Genomic DNA, 15,992 nt, shown 5'->3' with positions numbered 1-15,992 from the left:
TTAAGATGCATCATAAACAACATTTATTCAGGGGGGAAAATAAAAACTTAACCCGCTCTTTAATCAACTCGCGCAGTTCTGTTTCTCCGCCGGCAAACATTGGCTCTGGGTCATTCCCACAATTGCTGCTGGTGAACACAGGGTCTGAGGATGCTGAACATTATTGAGACGAGCCTTATTGGTCATTTGTGACTGTGAACTGTAAATCTATAGGGGCTGCTCGCTGCTCACATGTGTCTTGTAAGAGCCAACGTCAGCGCCAATCGACCCCCTTTCAGCGCAATTGAATCAGTTCAGGTGAGGTGGTTATTGTTTTAATTTAAACGAGTGACTGTTGTCGTTTCACAGACAGAGAGAGAGACATGGAAACAAACCCCAGCCTCTGTGCGGCTGCCAGAGAGTCAGCGGCTTCTTTGAAGTGGTTTATCTGATGGACACAAAGAGCTGACAACACTTGGAACATTAAGAAGGTTGGAAAAGTTTTGACAGGGAGTCCGAGCGGAGCCGAATTCCCCTAAATGGGTCACGTTACAGTTTGTAACGAGTCAAACTCTGTTACACACACATTGTGACATCGCGGGGGGGGGGAATTATTATTCCCAACACTTGTCCTCCTGTCTCAGTTGCTCAGTCTTGGTGCAGGACCTGGGGTTTGTCAATTTCACAGGGGCCATGTGGCTGACGTCAGGAGTGAAATTACAATTGGGGAGCAGCCATTCGGAGTGAAGACAGACAGAGAGACAGACACAGAGAGAGACAGACACAGAGAGAGACAGACACAGAGAGAGACAGACACAGAGTGACAGAGAGACACAGAGTGACAGAGAGACACAGAGTGACAGAGAGAGACAGACACAGAGAGAGACAGACACAGAGAGAGACAGACACAGAGAGAGACACAGAGTGACAGAGAGAGACAGACACAGAGAGAGACAGACACAGAGAGAGACAGACACAGAGAGAGACAGAGAGACTGACTGACAGAGAGAGACAGAGACAGACACAGAGAGAGAGAGACACAGCCAGAGAGACTGACTGACACAGAGAGACAGAGACAGACAGAGAGACAGAGACAGACAGAGAGACAGACAGACAGACAGACACAGAGAGAGACACAGAGACACAGACAGAAAGAAAGACACACACAGAGAGAGAGAGAGACTGACAGACACAGACAGACAGACAGACACCGAGTCCCCGCTTCAGCCGGACACCAGTCACCCCGGGAGGATGAGCCACAGCATCGACCTCTCTCCACACAATCTCTGCGCCGCATTTTAGATCGAAATCCCGGCTCAAACCCGGAGCATTTCAGGTGTGTCCCGCTTCCGGCGAATTGGAATCTTTTTGTTGTTGTTATTTTGCATTTAAAAGTGGTTTGAAAGTGAGTGTGAGGGGGCTGATTGTCCGGGGGGGGTCCAGTGTGAGGGGGCTGATTGTCCGGGGGGGGTCCAGTGTGAGGGGGCTGATTGTCCGGGGGGGGGTCCAGTGTGAGGGGGCTGATTGTCCGGGGGGGGGTCCAGTGTGAGGGGGCTGATTGTCCGGGGGGGGGTCCAGTGTGAGGGGGCTGATTGTCCGGGGGGGGTCCAGTGTGAGGGGGCTGATTGTCCGGGGGGGGTCCAGTGTGAGGGGGCTGATTGTCCGGGGGGGGGTCCAGTGTGAGGGGGCTGATTGTCCGGGGGGGGGTCCAGTGTGAGGGGGCTGATTGTCCGGGGGGGGGTCCAGTGTGAGGGGGCTGATTGTCCGGGGGGGGGTCCAGTGTGAGGGGGCTGATTGTCCGGGGGGGGGTCCAGTGTGAGGGGGCTGATTGTCCGGGGGGGGGTCCAGTGTGAGGGGGCTGATTGTCCGGGGGGGGGTCCAGTGTGAGGGGGCTGATTGTCCGGGGGGGGGGGTCCAGTGTGAGGGGGCTGATTGTCCGGGGGGGGGTCCAGTGTGAGGGGGCTGATTGTCCGGGGGGGGGGTCCAGTGTGAGGGGGGTGGGGGTGGGGGGGGGTCCAGTGTGAGGGGGCTGATTGTCCGGGGGGGGGGGGGTCCAGTGTGAGGGGGCTGATTGTCCGGGGGGGGGGGGGGGTCCAGTGTGAGGGGGCTGATTGTCCGGGGGGGGGGGGGGGTCCAGTGTGAGGGGGCTGATTGTCCGGGGGGGGGGGGGGTCCAGTGTGAGGGGGCTGATTGTCCGGGGGGGGGGGGGGTCCAGTGTGAAGGGGCTGATTGTCCGGGGGGGGGGGGGGTCCAGTGTGAGGGGGCTGATTGTCCGGGGGGGGGGGGGGTCCAGTGTGAAGGGGCTGATTGTCCGGGGGGGGGGGGGGTCCAGTGTGAGGGGGCTGATTGTCCGGGGGGGGGTTCCAGTGTGAGGGGGGTGGGGGTGGGGGGGGTTCCAGTGTGAAGGGGCTGATTGTCCGGGGGGGGGGGGGTCCAGTGTGAAGGGGGTGGGGGGTGGGGGTGGGGGGGGGGGGGCGGGTTCCAGTGTGAAGGGGGTGGGGGGTGGGGGGGGGGGTCCAGTGTGAAGGGGGTGGCGGGGGGGGGGGGGTCCAGTGTGAAGGGGGTGGGGGGTGGGGGTGGGGGGGGGGGGGCGGGTTCCAGTGTGAAGGGGGTGGGGGGTGGGGGGGGGGGGGCGGGTTCCAGTGTGAAGGGGGTGGGGGGTGGGGGGGGGGGTCCAGTGTGAAGGGGGTGGCGGGGGGGGGGGGTGGGGGGTTTAAGTGTAAAACAACATTTCACCGTTTGGATATTTTCACAATGGCCCCTCCGTGTGAATTGTGAAGGATATTGAGTTAAAATCCAAGATAGTTCGGTGTAAAAGCGGCGGGAGGGGGGGGGAACAACCCCCCCTAAAGAGGCCCAGATGACTGGAGATTAGTGCGAGGAATTGTGATGAAACAACAGGCGTTTTGCTCCCGAGTCGGAATGAAAACAACCAGTTTGTGTGGAACTGGATCAGGGTCAGTGCCGAACACACGGGGACTGTTCGATCACACATGGGGCACCAACATGGGTCTGTAACTGGGGCTACACCTCACTCCTGGATCCTGTCACTCTTGCCAGAGACACTGGGACACTGACAGCTCCGTCTGCCTTGGAACTGGGGAATCGGATTCCGCTCCTGAAATGTGTGCACTGGTTTGTTATTTATGCCCAGAGAATGAGGTGGTTCATTGTTCAGATATGTGGACCGGGATTTCAGCTGTCGCTGCTAATTTTACACACGGTGGTTTATTCTGGTCCGGAATTGTAATGTATATCTGGCTGCACACGGTTCCTAGGGTCAATTTTGCATTGAAATGTTTCTTAACTCAACGTTACCAATAAAAACAAAAAGGCGCTGGGTTCAATGTGTTTATTGCGGATTTCCTGCTTTTTAAACATCCTGAGCCAGTGCTGGTGAATATTAACATCTCGTTAACTTACATTTTGTTTCTATTCTATCGGAAATACGAGCAGAGATTAATGTAAAAACGGCTTTTATATCATTGTAGGAATATATCATTGGTGTTTCCTGTCATTTTTAACCCTTTGCTTCTTGGTTTCCATGAGAATTATACAACCAGATTTGGTTTATCCTCTTTGTCCCAGTTTTGAACCAGCTGGAAGATTCGTCCATGCAGTTTGTTCACTGCCTGGATGTTTTTTTCCCCAAGTAGATCCCGAATCCCTTTTCAGAAGCTCTTATAAAATCATCTGCCACTTTTCCAATGCTGCAGTGCAAATCATTACCATTGCATTTTGACCTTGCTTTTTGTTATCATGTTGGGGCAATTTCCACCTTATCCAAAATGATTGAGGGAGCAGAGACCAAGTGGTTAACAAGGGACAATTTCATTTTATTTTAAAATGAGAGACTTGTATCAGAACTGGAATCACCATCAAGATGAGGTTCCTCCTCCTGAATCAGGGGTTCATATTCCAGGCCTGAAATCTCTGCAAATTAGAAACTTAAAAAAAAACACAGCAAAATGCCCTGTGACACCTCGACTATCAGCATCAGGGGGGTGTCGGTGATAACCCTCCCTGTCCGGGTGGGAGGGGGTGTCGGTGATAACCCTCCCTGTCCGGGTGGGGGGTGTCGGTGATAACCCTCCCTGTCCGGAGGGGGGCTATCGGTGATAATTATCGAGCTGCCAATGCCCTTTGGAAATAGAAAACCCAGAATCTGAATAAGATGCATGATCCTGATGAAAATATCTTGGGCCGAAGCGGGGAACCTAACTTAGTGAGAAAGCCCTGTAAGTGCTGGTAGAGACAGCAAATGCAGCAATACCAGTTGTGTCAGTGTTGACCTGGTGGTATCTCTCTCTCCTCCTGAGTGACAAGGTTATTGGTTTCAGTTCCCCTACAAGGACATGAATCCTCACTAACCATCATGAACCTGTCCGCTTCCACCTCTATAATATTTGCCAGTCTCCCTGCCTCATCCCAGCTGCTTCTCCGAGCCACTTCAATGCTTTTGTTGTCTCCCAGTCTTGATTATTCCAGTAGCTCATCAAAAACTTGCTGCCTCTGTCCTAACTCTCACTCAGTCCAGTTCACTCCCGGGTTTGCTGCTCTACTTTGCTTCATTGAACCATCAATGCCTTGAGTTGAAAATTCTCACCTTCTTGTTCAAATTGCTCTATGCTCTAATCCTCCCTATTTCTGTCCAAGAACTCTTCACTCCTCATACTCTGGCCTTCTGTGCATCCCCCCCTTCCCTTTGTTTCACCATTGGCAGCTGTGCTTTTATCCACCTCAGCCCTAAGCCTAAACATTCACTGCTCCATGCCACTACCTCCTTTTAAGACACTGCTTAAACCTATCTCTCTGACCCGGAGTTTGTTCACATATCCTAATGTCTCTCCTTTCAGCTCAGTATCAATGGTCTTTGCTGAATATGCCAGTTGTAAAGTGCTACAGGACATAAAGATACTTTATAAACACAAGTTCTTAATATTAAAGATGCTTTATAAGCACAAGTTGTTAATATCTAGTACAGATAGGAAATACAGTGGCCCATGTTGAAGTTCAGAGGACTATTAGTGCCTTAACCAAAGTGTCTCCTCCACCAAAACGGTAGCTGGTCTTTGATCTTGGTGCTGTTCATGGGACCTTGTCTGCATGTTGGCTGTTACTATGTTTTACAGAAATGCAGTCAACTGAAAGGAATAGACTGTGATACAAGCATAAACGCAAAATACTGCGGATGCTGGAAATCTGAAACAAAAACAGAAAATGCTGGAAAAACTCAGCAGGTCTGACAGCATTTTTCCAACATTTTCTGTTTTTGTTGATTGTGATGCACTTTGGGATGAGCTGAGGATATGAAAGGTGCTATGTCAATTCATGTTTTAGGATGGACAGGAGAATCAGAGGGGGAGGGTCACAAACAGCCCCCTCTCTTGCTCACAAAGAATGAAATATGGTGATATGAACATTATCTCAACAATATGAACATAATGCTCAGGACCTGTCAGAAATATGTAGCAACATCAACATCATGAGGAGCTACAATGGCACAGGAGAAGCATCTCTGCAGGAATATGTTCAGAATGTGCGGGTCACTACCCTGAATGCTGAGCACAGCTCACAAAAGGCATTTGCATTGAGCATTATTGCCCTTGGTAAAATGGGGTAGGCAGCCTGGATGGAGTGGTAGAGGAGCAGAAGCTGTGTGAGAGTTTGGGGATTCTGAAACCTTGCAGGTGCCAAGAAATATTTACATATTCATAGAGAACTAGAACCACTGCAAGAATTGAAGTATTTAGAAGCATCATATCTGCAGATGCAACAAGAAGGGAGGAGGTGGAGGTGGTGGAGGAGGAGGAGGAGGAGGAGGAGGAGGTGGTGGTGGTGGAGGAGGAGGAGGAGGAGGAGGTGGAGGGCAATGGAAAAGGCTGTATTTGGGGTAAGAGGTTGTGAACTGGAAAGCTGAATAAACAACTCGAGAAGCGATTTGTAAAGAGTTTGATTTGGAGCGTTGTTTTGTCTGGGTGGGAGACTTGGACCTCATGGAAACAGGAGACTAATTTGCTAAATAACTTTGAAATGTGGATTTGGAGGAGAATAAAAAGTATCAGCTGGACAGAAAAAATAACACATTAAGTGCTCAGGAGATGAATGAACAAAGAAATTTGCTGAATGTAATTAGGAAAAGACAGAGTCTGGGTGGGACACATCTTAAGAGGAGATGGCCTTGTAAGAGACGTGATGGAGAGAAGATTTCAAGGGAAAAGGGGGAAGAAGGGAATATGCCTCGAACCTTGAAGGAAGTCATTGGCAAATTTAAAAACTGGCACAGGATAGAGAGAAATGGAAAGGCTATAAACCAAGGAGCTGCCTCTGGGCAGAGCACACATGATGATGACAGATGCCAACTTTGCTATAGTTCTGCAGATTGAACATTGAAATGCCCTCAAACCATGTTATGCATGTATTGTAAGTACTCTCATGCTTGTTCTATGCCATTAAGTAGTTTTGCACAAATGACAATTGGTACTGGCTCTGAATGTACTGAGCCCACAAAGTGTATGGCGTCAGAAACGTCTGGCATGATGCAGGCTCATGCAGTTTTATGCAGGACTTTCTCGACAGCCTGCTTCTCTGCAGCTGCTTATCAATCAATACCAGTCCTAAATTTGGAGAATGACTTTCAGCACATTCGAAACTCAAAACTATCACAGCCGTTCATGACAACTTAGCAGGTTCTGATTCTGCATTTACCTCTAACCACATACACTGCTAATACTGCACAAAATAACTTCAGGATCATTTAGTCTACTGTTTCTTCTTTGTTCAGCAGATAAAGCATCTGTTGTTCGAAAGCAAAGCTGCATATGCAGCATTAACTAAATGGGGATAGTAAATAACAATCCTATTCAGTTGTAGAGCAGAGTTGGAGAACTGGGTAATGAGAATGTTATGGATCTGCTTTCCTGTACACACTGCCTGGTCTGGTGCAGTAATCTCTGCTGACCACTGGTCTCCATGGCTGTAGCTGCTACTCCTGGTGAAGCCTCTTATTGGGTGGTACAGATTTACATCACCATTTTTTAAATAAGTTCTCAGCAAGATGTTGTCGTGTATCATCTGTCCCTCTCCAGACCAGTCCCATTTTAGAATCTCAGATCTGTTTTTTTAAAAAACCACCACCTTCCTGGATGTGAGTGTTGCCATCAAGGCCAACATTTAATGGCTACCCTTGTTTCCATTGAGAAGGTGGTGGTGAGCTGCCTCAAACTGTGTCAGTTTATGTGGTGATGGTATACCCACAGTGCTGGTAAGTAGGGTGAGCCAGGATGTTGACTCATTGACAATGAATGAAAAGCGATTTAGGTCCAAATCAGGATGGAGTGTGACTTGGAGGTGGAATCTGGAGGACGTGATGTTATTCCCAGAGCCAGACTCTCTGCTCAATGCCTAGTTCTCTACTAGGTCTTGGGAGTTTGCAGACAAAGGGGCCATGATTACCCTAGTCCACATGTCACCAAGGAGTAAGCTATCTATAGGAGCAGGAGTAGGACAGTTCCTCAAGCCTGTTCTGTAATGCAGTGAGGTCATGGCTGATCTGTGACCTAACTCCATAAATCTGGCTTGCCCTGTATCCCTAACCATTGGGATAACGATCTATCAATCTTAGATTTGATCTAGGAACAATCACCATTTGTGGAAGAAAGTTCCAAACTCCTACCATCTCTTTTGTGTGTGGAAGTGTTTTTAAATTTCACTCCTGAAAAGTCTGGCTCTGATTTTTAGACTCCACCCCCTAGTTCTAGTTTCCCCAAGCAGTGGAAATCCATTTCCCTTAATACCTTCAACTTTCATCAAATCATTCTTTAGCCTTTTGTATCCTAGCCCTCTTGAGATAAGGGCCAACTTTCCAATTCCATTTAATGTTTTAGCTTGCTGTGCCGTTACTGCTTTCCTGTTTCTTAAACCCTTTGGCTGTAGTGAGGAAAATGAAGTCACAATGACGTGAAGTTTTAGAAACTTTTCCTTCAGTATCCTTTCAGAGTGGCAAAGTTCCTCTTGTCGAGGCTTTCGGCATAGCCTTTAGCAAGCTCTAGATTAGACCTTTTTTATTTTGACTTTGTTTTGAAGGTTGTAAATATTGAAGGTAGACCTAAAATGCATGTTTTTTGAAAATTGGATATGCAAACAAATTGGGCAGAATAGAATGATGGTTTGTGAAAAAAACTGGGTTCTGGTATTGGTGAAAAATAAAACCACCAAGTTAAAATGGACTATAGATTGGGTTATTTAGTACACAATCACAATAGATTGTTTTGGGTATACATGTTAACATATGTACTGAAATGATTGTGTAACCACCTTGTTACCTGTACATTAAGTGTACAGATCACAGATTTTTTTTGCATCATCCCTATTTCTATTGTAAACATTTTGGAAAGAATTATTTTGAAATAAATGCAGGAATGTTAGAGATTCCATGAAATGTTTGTTTGATTTAGTAACCATGGAAACCAGTATATGTGGTATATTAATTATAGGCTTCCAGCCTTATATTGCTGAAAGGGGCTTTTGTACTCCGATTCTCAAAAGCATGTCACTATTTAAACTGTGGCTCTCGGGCTACCACAAGTTAGTTTTCAAGTGTTTAAACCTCTCAAACCTCCTCTCCATTGAAAATTATTTCATTTAACTATCTATACTTCAGATCAGACGCACATTTATTGCTATGTTTATCAAATCTCTGTGCTGTGGAAACCAATTGCCTTCAGTTTGACACATGTAATCATTCCGAGGATAGTAGTCACAAGCCTGACTGACAGGACCGCTTTTGTACAAATTATTCTCCCTTATTAGATCTTGCACTTTATTTTATCTTTCCTCCTTTCTCCATTATGCTGATGGGCTTCAGTAGTACAGATAACTAGAAGCTTCTTCCTGATTATTATTCAGTACCATCCCTTATCCTATATTTATATTGCATCAGATTTTTAAGAAATTTAGGGTGCAAGTATTTGGAAATGGAAATTAATGAAGGCCATTTTGTGCAGCGAAACATTTTATAAGTTTAAAGTATCTTGCAACTAAATAGTCATTTTTTTCTTGTTAAATGTTTGATTATATTAAAGATACTTATAGAATAATTACAATCATTTACAAATGGCTTTATTGGTTTAAATTGTAAACTTCTCCACTTCTGATCAACTTGCTAATCTATGCAGAATTAAAGTGATTAAAAAGGCAAACAGCTTCCCCTGCAAAAGAGGAAACCATACAATTTATTTCTGGCTTTAGACTGATGTATCAATGTTAGAAAGGATTTTTTCAGTTGAGATGTGAATTAGAGGTATAAGACTTAATTCCTCCTCCTGGGTGTGAAAGGATTGCTTCAGAAGGAAACAGTTGGATGGCAGGATCTCACAGTTGGTAATGTTACCTGCTGAATATCTGCACATTAAATGGCAGGTGTGCGGACTGCTGTCCTCTCTGTTCTGCCCAGCCGATCTTCTGCACCCAATCATAATGAAGCAAGTCTACCTTTTTAAGACCACCACTTTTTGATCAATTGAAAGAAGCAATTTCATGGGTAGGGCAATTACTTTCTTGTGTGTACAACACTCGGTGCACAAATAAGACTTGATCTTACAGCCCAGGGTCCCAGGCTTTCTGTAGAACATTGATCAAATAGAGGTTCCTACCCTGAATTTAAAAATATCTCCTCTTGCTCACATTTTCTTTCTGTTTTCTGAAATTGACTGGTACCATTCTACAAGATGTCACTATAAAATTAAAGCTATTAATGCTGTACAACTTTCAGTTTAACTAATTTCATTTCTATGACATAAATGGAGGTGAGAATTGTTTGTTTCATTCTGTTTCAACAACTATGGAACTGAAGTGTTGTCTAATTTGAATGTTGGCCTCTTTACAAATAATGTGTGTTCAAACCAGCAAAAACTTATCATTCTGAAAGCAGCAAAGGTAAAAGAGGATAGTGTGCAATGTAGTCTGCTTCGAGCTAACATCTGCTTTTCTCTTTGCCTCCCCCGCCCCCACCCCCATTTCTTTTCCAGCATTTACTTCAATATGAAAATACTTCCGGCTGCTTCATTTATTCTTCTCTCGGTGATTAATTATGGATCCTCTCAGAACTCGAGCAATCCTCTTCCAGACAGGGGCTGCGGGTTAAACCTCCTTCCTCACTACCTGAACCTGTGCAGCCTGGATGTAATCTGGGGAATAGTTGTGGAGGCAGTAGCAGGTGCAGGAGTACTAACTGCATTCTTACTGATGCTGATTCTTCTGGTGAAGTTACCATTCATTAAAGACAAAGAAAAGAAAAGTCCTTTGGGAATCCAGTTCCTGTTCTTGCTTGGCACACTCGGGCTGTTTGGACTATCATTTGCATTCATTATACCAGAAGACAAAAGAACATGTCCCACAAGAAGATTCTTATGGGGAGTTCTGTTTGCACTTTGCTTTTCATGCTTGCTGGCGCAGGCATGGAGACTGCGTCAGTTGGTTCAGCACGGCAAAGGCCCATCTGGATGGCTGCTAGCTGGCATTGCAATCTGCCTCATGCTAGTTCAAGTTATAATTGCAGTGGAATGGTTGATCCTGACTGTTGTCAGAGATCAAAAACCTGCTTGCAACTACGAGCAGATGGACTTTGTCATGGCATCGATTTATGTTATGTTCCTGATGGCTGTCACCTTGTTGCTTTCTTTCTTAACCCTCTGCGGAAAGTTCAAGCAATGGAAGAAGAACGGAGCCTGCGTTATTCTAACCATCTTCTTCTCCATTTTGATTTGGGTGGCCTGGATGGCCATGTACCTGTACGGCAACAGAGAGCTGAAAAAACAACCCTTGTGGGATGACCCTGCTCTCGCCATTGCACTAGTCACCAATGGATGGGTGTTTCTTATTTTTCATGCCATCCCAGAAGTTCATTGTTCAATTATCCCATCAAAACACAACACACCAGATTACTTTGACGCAGTTCAGCCCAGAATACGTGAGACTAACTTTGAAGAAGATTTGCAACTTCCACGCACTTACATGGAAAATAAAGCTTTCTCTTTGGATGAATCTGGGGCAGGTAAGCAAAAGCTACGTTTGATTTGTTGATAGATATTGTTAAGCTGGGGGCTTGTCCTTGCTGCATTATTTTCCTCTTGTCCTTTCCTCCACCTTTCTTCCCCAACCAAAAGGAAATGCATGGTTTTCTGTGTAACACATAGAGACAACAGGAGTTAACTCAGTCCATTATTACTGCAGAAAATGGAGAGGTCTGAATGTTTTTAAAGATAGCAGCAGCTAGGAGGGGTTGTAGTGGCTTATTAATCAGAAAATGTTTTTGCTACTGTATTGTTAAACAATAACATAAGCTAATATATCTGCTTCATATTGATTCAGTGGGATTTTGGCTAAAAAAAAAAAATTCAGTTATACTTTACTACTTCAAAGCATAAAACAAAAATAGGAAATGTTTAAGTTTGAAATTGAGTAGGATTGTTATGCTGCTTTTATGTACTGTGCGAATTTGTGTGTCTCCTGTATTTCCTTACCTCCACCACGTAGCCTATAAATCTGGATTTCGCAATGGGAGTCTGGGACATAGACCCAACATTCAACTTCGGAGCAATGTTTATCAGCCTACTGAAATGGCAGTTGTCCTTAATGGTGGAAACGTAAGTTTTTAAAGAATCAATTTGTTGAACTTTTGAATTTTACGACTGGTGTTTTAACTTAAAGTCTAAAAGCGGAGAAATTAATTGATGTTGATTATAAAAGGATATGAATAAGATCATCTTTTGTAATTCCAATAGATGGATAATTATTGGGTAAAAGCAAATTATTTAAAATAAAAAGTGACCCTTTGGATCTATGCAATATAGTAATACAACTTTTTAATGGTAGTTTTAATCTCATCAAATTTTCAGATGTTAACTTTTTAAAACTCCAATGTATTTCAACAGATGGATCATTTGAGCCTTCAATGTCAGAGAGGGAGTTAAAATAAGCAACGATTTTGCAGGCACTCATATAGATAATACTGTAAAGTCTCTGGCCTTAAATCACCATCTTACCTGACTGCCAACTCGATCTGAGTCAGGCTGCATTAAATCTTACTTTTATTCTACCCTGAGCTCAGCTTCTTCCCTCATATCCTAATCTTTTTTTTTGTAAGATAAAGTTGACTGCTTAATTTTATAATCTTTTTAAAAAAATTGACAAGCACGTAAAGAAAATTCTTTGATTTCGAAAGATTAAAGGTGATTTACTCAATTGAACTAAACCTCTCTGCCATTAAGAATTTATTTTCCGCTTCAGAGTATCGTTTTATTTAAAGGGGATTAACTGAGTAAACTAACTGAAACTATAATTTTTTTTAGACAGTTTGGAATTTTTTGGATTGTGATATGCAAGTTCTAGTAGTTTGTTTGTATCCTTTACCTATAGTGCTGGGGTGCTGTGGTCAGTCTTTTCCCCACCTCCACCCCCCCCTGGTTAAAAGGTGGGAGGGTGGCATCCTCACAATCCAAACGCCTGCCCCGCGGTTATTTAATGCTGCGACCAGCATTCATTGCTTCAAGGTGAGACTTCCTCTTTTTCGGGAGGAAGGCCCACCTTAGCTGCCAGCTAATTGGATCGGCCAGCAGCTTTATACTCCCAGCAGTGGAAGCCACTGCACCACAATCAATTCCCAATGCTGAGGAGCCTGGATTGACAGGTAAGTCCAGGGCTGGGGGTGGGTATGGGAGCCGGGTTCAATGGAGAGGGTTAAAGGGATGGATGAACTTGTTGTGCAGCTGGGGTAGGGAGTGGGGGTGCCTGCCTTTTGTTTTCTTCATTCATGAGATGTGGGCTTCGCTGGCTGGGCCAGCATATACCCACCCCTAGTTGTCCTTGAGAAGGTGGTGGTGAGCTGCCTTCTTGAACCGCTGCAGTCCGTGTGGTGTAGGTACACCCACAGTGCTGTTAGGGAGGGAGTTCCAGGATTTTGACCCAGCGACAGCGAAGGAACGGCGATATATTTCCAAGTCAGGATGGTGCGTGACTTGGAGGGGAACTTCCAGGTGGTGGTGTTCCCATCTATCTGCTGCCCTTGTCCTTCTAGATGGTAGTGGTTGTGGATTTGGAAGATGCTGTCTAAGGAGCCTTGGTGAGTTGCAACAGTGCATCTTGTAGATGGTACACACTGCTGCTACTGTGGTGGTGGCGAAGGGAGCGAATGTTTAAGATAATGAATGGGGTGCCAGTCAAGTGGGCTTCTTTGTCCTGGATATTGAGCTTCTTGAGTATTGTTGGAGCTGCACTCATCCAGGCAAGTGGGGAGTATTCCATCACACTCCCTACTTGTGCCTTGTAGATGGTGGACAGGCTTTGGGGAGTCAGGTGAGTTACTCATCACAGGATTCCTAGCCTCTGACCTGCTCTTGTAGCCACAGTATTTATATGGCTAGTCCAGTTCAGTTTCTGGTCAGTGGTAACCCCCAAGATGTTGATGATGGGGGATTCAGCAATGGTAATGCCATTGAATGTCAAGGGGCAATGGTTGGATTCTCTCTTACTGGAGATGGTGATTGCCTGGCACTTGTGTGGCGCAAATGTTACTTGCCACTTGTCAGCCCAAGCCTGGATATTGTCCAGGTCTTGCTGCATTTGGACATGGACTGTTTCAGTCTCTGAGGAGTCGTGCATGGTGCTGAACATTGTGCAATCATCAGCAAACATCCCCACTTCTGACCTTGCCCAACACCAGTCCACACAGCCAAAGTTGCTGGACTTGTTGCTTAGCATAGGTCTCCCCCAACTGTGGGTAAAATACCAGTGGGGTCGGATTGAGGCCCTTAAGTTGGCATTAATTGATCACGTAAGGGCCTCATTTGGTCCAGGGGTGGATGGGCCACCTGATGACTCCCCGCCCCCTGCTTTTTAAAAAAAAAAAATTTCAGACAGGTCGAGAGCACTCAGGTAGGCGGGGGGAAGGTCACCAACTAGATTTTATGAGCCCCCTCCCACCTTCAAACCTGTCACAGAATTACAGAGTGCAGAAGAGGCCCTTCGGCCCATCGAGTCTGTACCGACACATGAAAAACACCTGTCAGTGGGGGAGGGTAAAATCCAACCCATACCTACTTTTCAGTATAATTGTCAAAGAATGTTTTTCATAGGTGTGGCTGTCTTTCTTTTGAATTGTGTGTAACCAATATATTTGGCCAGGTGTTGATGTAATACAGTATCTAATGGCCAGTTAGACTTGGCCCTGCACCTATTAACTCAAAAGAACTTTGCCCATGAATTGCTGAAAGTGCGAGCTGATAATGATATAGTAGGGGAAATAGGACATCTTGGACCTGAGTGAACAGGACAACCAACAGGGCATCTCCTTAATAAATGAGATTTAAGGATTGAGAAATAAACAGTGGTAGGATTGAGAAGGAGGGTGAATTAAAGGGGATGAATTCAATGACGAATCAGATACAGGAAGAGAAATAGTGAAGGAAGGAAGGATTGGATTAAAAGAAAGCAAAACAAGACCCAAAGAAAAAATAAGAAATATGAAATTTAAAACTTGATATTTGTAAAATGTCCCCCAAAAATTCAAAACCTGAAGGAATGAGACTCCACAATTGTAATAATTAACTTTCAGTGCCAGAGATGTTGATTGGCAGTAATTAACATTTATCACATTCTTAGTGCATTTGCACTTGTAATTACTAGCCCCAAATCTCTGGTGGGTGTAGTTGTGACCTATCGTACATATACAGCAAAATTCTGACATTTAATGCAGATCAATGGTGACAACAAAATGCCATTGTTACAAAGCTAACAGCAGAACGGCACAACTTTTAGGATATTTTCATTTAATTGCACATTTGTTCCTTGCCTGAAGTTGCTGTGCCATTTATGCAGAAATAATAGTCTGATTAGTCTCAGTGTTATTTTGACAGAAAAATCTGCCCTAGTGCAGTTCAATATTTGTTGCAGATATTATCTTTTATCTACATTTATGCAACTGTAGATACTCAACTCCTAATGAAATTACATTTTATTAAAATTGAACGCAAAAAATAATTTTGCTAAATTCAGGTTTTCAACCACCTATTGCACACTGTAACTATAAGTTGGCTGCAAGACTTCTCAAAATTAACTTCCAACAAGTACCTATAATTTTTTTAAAATTATCTTTCAGATCCCAACTGCTCCTCCGAGTTATGCAGGAAGGCACCTTTGGTGAAGGCTAAACTATTCAAGTTATAAGCAAATTCCAGCAGCTCAATGGACAAAATTCAATACAAGCAATGGAGACTGTGATAGTAACACAAGTAGGAGCTGTTGAAAGCCCAAGTAAATGGGAATTTATTCTAAACGGATAACTTTTTATAGGATGTACAGTGAAGCTTGTAGGGTGTACATACAAAGTACTTTTTCTTTCTTTTAAAGCCTCAAGACTGTAGTTGAAAGCAGCACCAGAGTGATGCTGAAGGAAACCTTGGCTCTGCAGTTTTTTGTGTTGATGTATATAGGGATTGCATTACATTTAATAAATTGTGGCAATGTGTAACTTTCAATATTGCTTCATTTCTGTAAAAACCAATATTTCACTGAGACTCCCTGGAGGAGATGGGGATAAGTTGTTTTATCTTTACTGATGCTGCTACAGTAAGACTAATGTATGTCACTAGTGGAGGTGAGTTAATTGAAATGGAGTAGTAACTTTGGTATTTTAAATTGATTGAGCATTCCATATTATCTGATAGAAAAGCTGTATTGTAAATTGGTGTGGCAATCTGCAGTGTAGTTTGTTCTAGACTCAAACAGTAATATTTCCTTTTGCAATGAAGATTCAGTCTGGTGCATGTGTACTGTATACTGAAAGTAAGTGAGATCTGAGAGTTTTAATAATTAAAACACTAGTATGCTTTGTATGCAATAAGTTTTTTGTTAATGCCATACTTGTTAAAATAGTGAACAAAAGATTATTAGTAAAGTGCAGACTTTTAAAGCTTGTATAAACCTCATCCTCAATTACTACATTTACCTACATTTTA

General features: G+C 44.3%; 1 protein-coding gene across 3 annotated transcripts; it reads left to right on the top strand.

The window, feature by feature from the left end:
• Positions 1 to 593: 593 nt before the first annotated feature.
• On the top strand, positions 594 to 15,512 carry gprc5ba (G protein-coupled receptor, class C, group 5, member Ba). 3 transcript variants are annotated; one of them, XR_013579039.1, is made up of 5 exons: positions 7,181 to 7,243; positions 10,008 to 11,032; positions 11,515 to 11,624; positions 15,134 to 15,266; positions 15,385 to 15,512. XR_013579039.1 is itself a non-coding variant. In XM_078559178.1 (4 exons), exons 2-4 carry the CDS (start codon positions 10,021 to 10,023, stop codon positions 15,176 to 15,178), a joined length of 1,167 nt encoding a protein of 388 aa, XP_078415304.1. In that variant the 5' UTR covers positions 594 to 1,315; positions 10,008 to 10,020; the 3' UTR covers positions 15,179 to 15,512. The 3 variants fall into 3 exon arrangements, 2 of the variants coding, with proteins under 2 accessions (XP_078415304.1, XP_078415303.1); XM_078559178.1 differs by lacking the exon at positions 7,181 to 7,243 and adding an exon at positions 594 to 1,315 and having other exon boundaries at positions 15,134 to 15,512; XM_078559177.1 differs by having other exon boundaries at positions 15,134 to 15,512.
• Positions 15,513 to 15,992: the final 480 nt, after the last annotated feature.

This window comes from Cetorhinus maximus, chromosome 15 (assembly GCF_964194155.1).
Source record: "Cetorhinus maximus chromosome 15, sCetMax3.hap1.1, whole genome shotgun sequence".
Classification (NCBI taxonomy): domain Eukaryota; kingdom Metazoa; phylum Chordata; class Chondrichthyes; order Lamniformes; family Cetorhinidae; genus Cetorhinus; species Cetorhinus maximus.
This window is presented reverse-complemented; position numbering and strand designations above follow the sequence as displayed.

Excerpts from the sequence above, each read along its gene's own strand:
- gprc5ba (XM_078559177.1), top strand. The coding sequence starts at position 7,224 with ATGGTATACCCACAGTGCTG. Across the intron at positions 7,244-10,007 it reads ATGGTATACCCACAGTGCTG|CATTTACTTCAATATGAAAA; the intron begins GTAAGTAGGGTG and ends TTTCTTTTCCAG. Across the intron at positions 11,625-15,133 it reads TTGTCCTTAATGGTGGAAAC|ATCCCAACTGCTCCTCCGAG; the intron begins GTAAGTTTTTAA and ends ATTATCTTTCAG.